At 56.6% G+C, this 10,396-nt stretch overlaps 1 protein-coding gene across 1 annotated transcript in view; it reads right to left on the bottom strand.

The window, feature by feature from the left end:
• Nucleotides 1–1,147: 1,147 nt before the first annotated feature.
• Nucleotides 1,148–10,396, bottom strand: part of RAB10 (RAB10, member RAS oncogene family) — a 25,242-nt gene continuing 15,993 nt past the window's right edge. Inside the window, exons 3-7 of the mRNA XM_075341330.1 lie at nt 10,348–10,394; nt 9,261–9,399; nt 6,302–6,391; nt 5,762–5,863; nt 1,148–2,551 (exon numbers count right to left, since the gene is read on the bottom strand). Of these exons, the coding sequence (XP_075197445.1) occupies nt 2,468–2,551; nt 5,762–5,863; nt 6,302–6,391; nt 9,261–9,399; nt 10,348–10,394 (462 nt within the window). The 3' untranslated portion in view covers nt 1,148–2,467. The remainder of the gene's footprint in view (nt 2,552–5,761; nt 5,864–6,301; nt 6,392–9,260; nt 9,400–10,347; nt 10,395–10,396) is intronic.

Raw genomic sequence — 10,396 nt, 5'->3', positions numbered from 1 at the left:
TACAGGGAGCTCCCCCTAGTGGTGGCTGCAGACAGGATCTTATGTATCTCTGTATACAGGAAGCTCCCCCTAGTGGAGGCTGCAGACAGGATCTTATCATGTATCTCTGTATACAGAAAGCTCCCCCTAGTGGTGGCTGCAGACAGGATCTTATCATGTATCTCTGTATACAGGGAGCTCCCCCTAGTGGTGACTGCAGACAGGATCTTATCACGTATCTCTGTATACAGGGAGCTCCCCCTAGTGGTGGCTGCAGACAGGATCTTATCACGTATCTCTGTATACAGGGAACTCCCCCTAGTGGTGACTGCAGACAGGATCTTATCATGTATCTCTGTATACAGGGAGCTCTCCCTAGTGGTGACTACAGACAGGATCTTATCATGTATCTCTGTATACAGGGAGCTCCCCCTAGTGGTGGCTGCAGACAGGATCTTATCATGTATCTCTGTATACAGGAAGCTCCCCCTAGTGGTGGCTGCAGACAGGATCTTATCATGTAACTCTGTATACAGGGAGCTCCCCCTAGTGGTGGCTGCAGACAGGATCTTATGTATCTCTGTATACAGGGAGCTCCCCCTAGTGGTGACTGCAGACAGGATCTTATCACGTATCTCTGTATACAGGGAGCTCCCCCTAGTGGTGGCTGCAGACAGGATCTTATCATGTATCTCTGTATACAGGGAACTCCCCCTAGTGGTGGCTGCAGACAGGATCTTATCATGTATCTCTGTATACAGGGAGCTCTCCCTAGTGGTGACTACAGACAGGATCTTATGTCACTCTGTATACAGGGAGCTCCCCCTAGTGGTGGCTGCAGACAGGATCTTATCATGTATCTCTGTATACAGGGAGCTCTCCCTAGTGGTGACTACAGACAGGATCTTATGTCACTCTGTATACAGGGAGCTCCCCCTAGTGGTGGCTACAGACAGGATCTTATGTCACTCTGTATACAGGGAGCTCCCCCTAGTGGTGGCTACAGACAGGATCTTATGTCACTCTGTATACAGGGAGCTCCCCCTAGTGGTGGCTACAGACAGGATCTTATGTCACTCTGTATACAGGGAGCTCTCCCTACTGGTGACTACAAACTGATTTGGGGAGACAAATACCTTATATTCCAAATAAACAGATAATCCGCGGCTGATATTGAGTGATATATTTGCAGATTCAGGTTACAGCAGCCATTTGTGTACAGCTCATATACAACAAACCCTCCCCAAGAAAATCCATAACAAAACAAAAAAAAATAAGAAATAAAGGCCACACCTGCAGTCAGAGCTGTGGAGTGTGAGCAGAACCCCGGGTCTCCCCTCTTCCGCGGTCAGAGCTGTGGAGTGTGAACGGACCCCCGGGTCTCCCCTCGCTCACTGTCAGTTGTGGAGGGTGAGCGGACTCCCGGGTCTCCCTTCCATCGCGGTCAGAGCTGTGGAGTGTGAGCAGACCCGCGGGTCTCCCTTCCATCGCGGTCAGAGCTGAGGAGTGTGAGCGAACCCCGGGTCTCCCCTCCTCCGCGGTTAGAGCTGTCTTGTGTGAACAGACCCCCGGGTCTCCCCTCCCTCACGGTCAGAGCTGTGGAGTGTGAGTGGACCCCCGGGTCTCCCCTTCTCTGCTATGCAGTCAGAATTCTGGAGTGTGTGCGGACCCTAGGTTTTCCCTCTTCCGCGGTCAGAGCTGTGGAGTGTGAGCGGACCCCAGCTTTCCCCTCCCCCGCAGTCAGAGCTGTGGAGTGTGAACAGACCCCCAGGTCTCCCCTCCCTCACGGTCAGAGCTGTGGAGTGTGAACGGACCCCCGGGTCTCCCCTTCTCCGCGCTAAAGTCAGAATTGTGGCGTGTGAGCGGACCCCGGGTTTCCCCTCTTCCGCGGTCAGAGCTGTGGAGTGTGAGCGGACCCCCGGGTCTCCCCTCGCTCACTGTCACAGCTGTGGAGGGTGAGCGGACCCCGGGTCTCCCCTCCCTCGCGGTCACAGCTGTGGAGGAGTGTGAGCAGACCCCGGGTCTCCCCTCCCTCGCCATTATGGATACAGATGAGCGATTCATTCTATCTTTTATTGTGTACACATCGTTATCCAGAACAGTAGAGCAGATTCGCCGCACGTGTTTCCATCTCGCACTTTTTTTTCTTTTCAGTGATAACAGAACAAAGAGGAGAATAGGGCGGGAGGGGCAGAGGGAACAACCAAAATGTAGTGACCGGGGCCGGGGGTGCGGAGGGGGGCGGGCGCTTTAAAATGATATATATATGTCACACACAATTCACTGAACGCTTCCCTGGTGGACGAGGCGTCTCCATCCATCGTCTGCTCTGAGAAAGGTGAGAACCGGCAAGCACTCTATAGATGTTATATGAGGGGGGACATTCATAGGGGGTTAGAATGGGGGTGTCAGGGGCAAAGTGGTGTATGCTGCGATGAGGAGGGAGGTGAGGGGGGGCAGTGACCGGTGAATGGCGCAAACAAAAGACTCAACAACATTTGCTCTTCCAGCCTGTGACGCCCCCGCCGCTGCTGATATCTACATTCTCACTGTTGGGTTCTTTCACTGGAGTCTGAAAGACAAGAGACGCCGCCATTACTCCAGAGCTGCACTCACTGTGTACATACATTACTGATCCTGAGTTACCTCCTGTATTATACTCCAGAGCTGCACTCACTATTCTGCTGGTGCAGTCACTGTGTACATACATTACATTACTGATCCTGAGTTACCTCCTGTATTATCCTCCAGAGCTGCACTCACTATTCTGCTGGTGTAGCTACTGTGTACATACATTACATTACTGATCCGGAGTTACCTCCTGTATTATCCTCCAGAGCTGCACTCACTATTCTGCTGGTGCAGTCACTGTGTATATACATTACTGATCCTGAGTTACCTCCTGTATTATCCTCCAGAGCTGCACTCACTATTCTGCTGGTGCAGTCACTGTGTACATACATTACTGATCCGGAGTTACCTCCTATATTATACTCCAGAGCTGCACTCACTATTCTGCTGGTGCAGTCACTGTGTATATACATTACTGATCCTGAGTTACCTCCTGTATTATCCTCCAGAGCTGCACTCACTATTCTGCTGGTGCAGTCACTGTGTATATACATTACATTACTGATCCTGAGTTACCTCCTGTATTATACTCCAGAGCTGCACTCACTATTCTGCTGGTGCAGTCACTGTGTACATACATTACTGATCCTGAGTTACCTCCTGTATTATACTCCAGAGCTGCACTCACTATTCTGCTGGTGCAGTCACTGTGTACATACATTACATTACTGATCCTGAGTTACCTCCTGTATTATACTCCAGAGCTGCACTCACTATTCTGCTGGTGCAGTCACTGTGTACATACATTACTGATCCTGAGTTACCTCCTGTATTAGGCCTTGTGCGCACTAGGCGTTTTTGCCGCGTTTTTAGCGGCGTTTTTTACCGCGTTTTTGTCCTGAAAACGCAGTGACATTGCTTCCCCAGCAATGTCTATTCGTTTTCAGAAGTGCTGTCCACACACAGCGTTTTTTTGTAGCTGCGTTTTTGTGGTGACCCACAAAAACGCAGCATGTCAATTATTTCTGCGTTTTTCACCCATTGAGTTCAATGAATGTTCAACAACGCAATGAAAAACGCATATAGCCGCGTTTCTATGACTAAAAACGCAGCTATAAACGCAAGGGGTGGGCACTACAGTGACGTGTACAGGAAGAGGATTCCTTCTGTTGGTAAACACAGAAGCGTGAATCCTCCCCGGTACCGTCACCGCTGCTTCCACCTCCCGTCCGGTGCCATGTCAGCTCCGTGCGGCGCCATGTCTGGGCGGGAGGTGGAGGCAGCGGCGAAAACCAAAGTGAACAGTAGAAAAAAAAAATGTCATATATACTCACCTGTCTGCAGGGTCCCGGTGCCATGCCCGCTCCCAGCTCCTGTCCCGGTCCCGCCGCTCTGGCTGTGTGCAGTCTCCCCGGGGCAGGACCTTGCTTGCAGGACCTGGCGGTGGATCACCTGATGCAGTCACCTGACGCATCAGCTGATCGTAGTCTCGCCGGCTTTTTCGCGCCCGGCCGGCTATCAGCTGATCCTGCCGTCAGGGGACTTCATCAGCTGATTACCGGCAGCTCCGGCAGCGATCGGACGGGATCAGACTCCTGTCCAATCGATCGCTGCAGGAGCTGCCGGTAATCAGCACATAAGTGAGTATTATTTTTTTTTTTTTGAACCGATGCATCTGCTGATTGTATAAACGGCTTTTATACAATCAGCCGATGTGTGATGGGATTCAGGCACTTGATCTTGACACATCATCTGATCGCTGTGCCTTCCAGCAAACCGATCAAATGATATTGGATCCTGATTGGACGGCGCGGGACCCTGACCCAGGATTACTGCGGAGGGGGGGTGCTTTATTTCAATAAAGATGGAGTCACTAATTGTGTTGTGTTTTATTTCTAATAAAAATATTTTTCTCTGTGTTGTGTTTTTTTTATCATTACTAGAAATTCATGGTGGCCATGTCTAATATTGGCGTGACAACCATGAATTTCGGGCTTAGGGCCAGCTGATAATATACAGCTAGCCCTAACTCCATTATTACCTAGCTAGCCACCCGGCATCAGGGCAGCTGGAAGAGTTGGATACAGCACCAGAAGATGGCGCTTCTATTAAAGCGCCATTTTCTGGGGTGGCTGCGGACTGCAATTCGCAGTGGGGGTGCCCAGAAATCTTGGGCACCCTACACTGTGGATTCCAATCCCCAGCTGCCTAGTTGTACCCGGCTGGACTCAAATTAGGCGAAGCCCACGTCATTTTTTTTTTTTAATTATTTCATGAAATTCATGAAATAATTAAAAAAAAAAGGGCTTCTCTATATTTTTGGTTCCTAGCCGGGTACAAATAGGCAGCTGGGGGTTGGGGGCAGCCCGTACCTGCCTGCTGTACCCGGCTAGCATACAAAAATATGGCGAAGCCCATGTCATATTTTTTTTTCTTTTTGGGCAAAAAACTGCATACAGTCCTGGATGGAGGATGCTGAGCCTTGTAGTTCTGCAGCTGCTGTCTGCTCTCCTGCATACACTAGTGAATGGAGGATGCTGAGACTTGTAGTTCTGCAGCTGCTGTCTGCTCTCCTGCATACACTAGTGAATGGAGGATGCTGAGACTTGTAGTTCTGCAGCTGCTGTCTGCTCTCCTGCATACAATGAACATTTTGAAGAAGGAAATGACATCAGACCTTTTTTTTTTTTTTCATCAACAATCTTTAATGGCATTGTGCACTGATTAAAAACGCAGTGAGCAAAAACGCAGCAAAAAACGCACCAAATCGCAGCAAAAACGCATGCGTTTTTGCCGCGTTTTTTAGCCGCGGGTGCATTTTTTGAGACAAAAACGCACATAGAAACGCAGCGTGAAAAAAACGCCTAGTGCGCACATACCCTTATACTCCAGAGCTGCACTCACTATTCTGCTGGTGCAGTCACTGTGTACATACATTACATTACTGATCCTGAGTTACCTCCTGTATTATACTCCAGAGCTGCGCTCAGTATTCTATGAACCTATTTAGGATAAAGGTCTACTTCCATAATATCAGCCTGCAGTGTAAAGGAAGGAGGTTTTTGGCTACAGGTTCATGTACAGTAATTATACACAGACATACATCCCCCATTCTTTACACTGCAGGCGGCTGGCAGAGAACGTCATATAATAGCAGGAGCCTCCTGACAGGTGAATGCATGATTTTTTATTTTCGGCCACCGCACTTTACCTTTCGAAGTATGTCTTCTGCTAACGTGAGGAATGCCTTCTCAATGTTTATGTTTGATTTTGCGCTAGTCTCAAAAAACCTAATCCCATGTTCTCGAGCGATCTGAAAGAAAAGATGAAAGTCACAAGTCAGTAGCCGTCACCTCCAGAGCTGCGCTCATAGCTCTGTGGAGCAGGAGGGAGCAGTGTGCACGCAGCTCTGGCTGTCGATCATTAGGTCGGGTGTTTAGGTGACGGATGTGGATGCTCCTGGTGCTGGCGTCCTGAGCTGTAAACACGCCAGGGGGGGGGGAATGCGGCGCCGCGGCACATGCTTATGTTATAGCGTTTACATAGACATGGAGTCATGTATACATTGCTGCTGCTGCCTCCGGGGCACGATGGGGGTGGTAGTCACAGCGGCTGCAGAGCCACTTCTGTACATAACAGAGCGGTGCTGCGCAAAGGGTGCAGCACAGCGTCACAGCAGAGCATTCCACCGGGCACGAGACCCCCGCAGTGAACCCCCCCCGCGCTGGGTCCGGTGATCACCGCCACTTACCTGCTCTCCTTTTGCTTTTTGCACCACTCGCTTGTCCTCCATGTCACACTTGTTTCCTAGCAGCATCCGCTCCACGTCTTCATTGGCGTGCTGCAAGAGGAAAGCAGAAGGGGTTAATGGGCCCCGACCACCGCAGCAGGAGAGATCGGGGGACTGTGCAAAGCAGAAGGGGTTAATGGGCCCCCGATCACCGCCGCAGCAGAGATCGGGGGACTGTGCGAAGCAGAAGGGGCAGTCATTCAGAACCCCATTATCCCTACACTGACTGCAAGCAGAGATCTTACATAGGGGACAGGCTCATCACCACCTTGTACTGTCACTGCTGAGGGTCTGTCACACTGCATCCAGTGCAGCTCATCCGCTGAGGGTCTGTCACACTGCATCCAGTGCAGCTCATCCGCTGAGGGTCTGTCACACTGCATCCAGTGCAGCTCATCCGCTGAGGGTCTGTCACACTGCATCCAGTGCAGCTCATCTGCTGAGGGTCTGTCACACTGCATCCAGTGCAGCTCATCTGCTGAGGGTCTGTCACACTGCATCCAGTGCAGCTCATCCGCTGAGGGTCTGTCACACTGCATCCAGTGCAGCTCATCCGCTGAGGGTCTGTCACACTGCATCCAGTGCAGCTCATCCGCTGAGGGTCTGTCACACTGCATCCAGTGCAGCTCATCCGCTGAGGGTCTGTCACACTGCATCCAGTGCAGCTCATCTGCTGAGGGTCTGTCACACTGCATCCAGTGCAGCTCATCTGCTGAGGGTCTGTCACACTGCATCCAGTGCAGCTCATCTGCTGATGGTCTGTCACACTGCATCCAGTGCAGCTCATCCGCTGAGGGTCTGTCACACTGCATCCAGTGCAGCTCATCTGCTGAGGGTCTGTCACACTGTATCCAGTGCAGCTCATCCGCTGAGGGTCTGTCACACTGTATCCAGTGCAGCTCATCCGCTGAGGGTATGTCACACTGCATCCAGTGCAGCTCATCCGCTGAGGGTCTGTCACACTGCATCCAGTGCAGCTCATCCGCTGAGGGTCTGTCACACTGCATCCAGTGCAGCTCATCCGCTGAGGGTCTGTCACACTGCATCCAGTGCAGCTCATCCGCTGAGGGTCTGTCACACTGCATCCAGTGCAGCTCACCTGCATTTGTTACAATGTGTCAGTCCGGATGTTGCCAGAGTGGATACAATTGTAGCAAACTTACAGCTGTGAGATTAACCCCTTAGTGACATCTGCCGTACACAAGAGCAGCTCAAGAGCTCCAGTCGGCAATCTGTGGGTCCGGGGGGAGGGGGGGGACGTGGCAGTGCGCCCCGGGGGTCACATTATCTCCAGGCCGCAGCGCTGGCCCCCCCTGCTCAGTGAGTGATGGGCACACGGGGGCTATTTTTGGACTCGGCAGGGCTCGAAATATGGAGCAGATGACACCACAGTATCTGTGTCCAGAGAACTGCAGCTCCGGAGGGTGAACGAGGCACCCGGCCTCACTACAACAGCCCGCAGCCCTGCCGGATTACAGGCTGCTGTGAAGCACAGGAGATCACACAGGGTACTGGCCCTTTAAGAGGCGGAGTCATCCCAAGATACAAAGGAGTCCAAATGACTCAGACGCTGCAAGACGTGACTCGCCCCGAGCCGCACACACAAGCTTCTGCCAGCAGAGGGCAGCGCAGCCGTCACTCCACACGACAGACACGCACTCCCAGGATTAGTCACCGCTGCCAGCATTCCTCACCCGAGCGAGGAGACGGAGGAAAGACACCGGCGGCCCCCCCCCCCCCCCCGACAGGAGACACCGGCGCCCCCCCCCCCCCCCCGACAGGAGACACCGGCGCCCCCCCCCCCCCCCCGACAGGAGACACCGGCGGCCCCCCCCCCCCCCCGACAGGAGACACCGGCGGCCCCCCCCCCCCCGACAGGAGACACCGGCGGCCCCCCCCCCCGACAGGAGACACCGGCGCCCCCCCCCCCCCCCGACAGGAGACACCGGCGCCCCCCCCCCCCCCGACAGGAGACACCGGCGGGCCCCCCCCCCCCCCCCGACAGGAGACACCGGCGGGCGCCCCCCCCCCCCCCCCGACAGGAGACACCGGCGGCCCCCCCCCCCCGACAGGAGACACCGGCGGCCCCCCCCCCCCGACAGGAGACACCGGCGGCCCCCCCCCCCCCCCCCGACAGGAGACACCGGCGGCCCCCCCCCCCCCCCCCCGACAGGAGACACCGGCGGCCCCCCCCCCCCCCCCCCCCCGACAGGAGACACCGGCGGCCCCCCCCCCCCCCCCCGACAGGAGACACCGGCGGCCCCCCCCCCCCCGACAGGAGACACCGGCGGCCCCCCCCCCCCCCCCGACAGGAGACACCGGCGGCCCCCCCCCCCCCCCCCCCGACAGGAGACACCGGCGGCCCCCCCCCCCGACAGGAGACACCGGCGGCCCCCCCCCCCCCCGACAGGAGACACCGGCGGCCCCCCCCCCCGACAGGAGACACCGGCGGCCCCCCCCCCCCCCCGACAGGAGACACCGGCGGCCCCCCCCCCCCCGACAGGAGACACCGGCGGCCCCCCCCCCCCGACAGGAGACACCGGCGGCCCCCCCCCCCGACAGGAGACCACCGGCGGCCCCCCCCCCCCCGACAGGAGACACCGGCGGCCCCCCCCCCCCCCCGACAGGAGACACCTGCGGCCCCCCCCCCCCCGACAGGAGACACCTGCGGCCCCCCCCCCCCCGACAGGAGACACCGGCGGCCCCCCCCCCCCGACAGGAGACACCGGCGGCCCCCCCCCCCGACAGGAGACACCGGCGGCCCCCCAACTAACAGGACGAGGGTCTCTGCTGCATCATCTCATCCCCTGACTACACCAGTACGGGGGGCTCTGCCTCATCACTCCCTCCCCCCTGACTACAGCAGATATCAGGACAGCAGTTTGGGGTCTTGCAGCGCGGCGGCGGCCCCCGATCTCACCTCATCGATGTTTCTGAGCCACTTGCTGATGTTCTCGAAGCTTTTGGCGTTGGTGATGTCATAGACCAGCATGATCCCCATCGCCCCCCGGTAGTAGGAGGTGGTGATCGTGTGGAACCGCTCCTGTCCAGCCGTGTCCCTGCAAAACACAATACAGCGGGGTTATCCAGAGCTGCACTCACAATTCTGCTGACTGCAAACACCTCCAGCCAGGGTAACATTCACTGACAGCAAGCAGAGGACCTGATGGAGGTCTGTGCCCGTCCTTCCATGTCAGGCAGTGATAACGCAGTGATGGTTACACACAGCGCTGCCACCGCCGCCCTCCGCCAACGCAGATAATAAAATATTGACACTGCAGCGCCCTGCGATATGTGCCGCACCACAGCCAAGAGGACGGCAGGTGCCAGAGCCGCAGCATAGTGCAGGCCGCCATCCGGGCCGCAGCAGCAGAGCGCCGCCACCCGGGCCGCAGCAGCTGGAGGATGAATGGGGGACCCGATCCTCTGCCCAGGCTGTACCAGGAGGCTGGGATCAGACAGGGGGTCAGACCCAAAATCCAGGACGAGCCTCATACAGGGGGTGGATTCACACAGAGATGAGCGGTGCCAGAAGCAACCATGCACGAAACTTAAGAGTCACCTAATGCACTGCAATGTCACCCGCTCCTCCCCCGCCCCCCCAACTCCCTGCGCCTGCTCCATCCGCCGCCCCCACCTCACTGCGCCTGCCCCCTCCGCTCCCCCACCTCACTGCGCCTGCCCCCTCCACCCCCCCCACTCCCTGCGCCTGCCCCCTCCGCCCCCCCCACTCCCTGCGCCTGCCCCCTCCGCCCCCCCCACTCCCTGCGCCTGCCCCCTCCGCCGCCCCCACTCCCTGCGCCTGCCCCCTCCGCCCCCCCACTCCCTGCGCCTGCCCCCTCCGCCCCCCCCCACTCCCTGCGCCTGCTCCATCCATCCCCACCTGCTCCATCTGCCCTCACCATCAGCATCCACTATATCCGCCTCTGCCCTCTCCATGCGCCAGCACTATTGGCGTCCGCTCCACCCACACCCGCCCCCGCTGCACCCGCGCAGTCGCCACTCACCAGATCTGTAGTTTGATCTTCTTTCCTTGTAATTCCACAGTTTTGATCT

Source organism: Anomaloglossus baeobatrachus, chromosome 3, assembly GCF_048569485.1.
Source record: "Anomaloglossus baeobatrachus isolate aAnoBae1 chromosome 3, aAnoBae1.hap1, whole genome shotgun sequence".
Taxonomy (NCBI): Eukaryota; Metazoa; Chordata; class Amphibia; order Anura; family Aromobatidae; genus Anomaloglossus; species Anomaloglossus baeobatrachus.
This window is presented reverse-complemented; position numbering and strand designations above follow the sequence as displayed.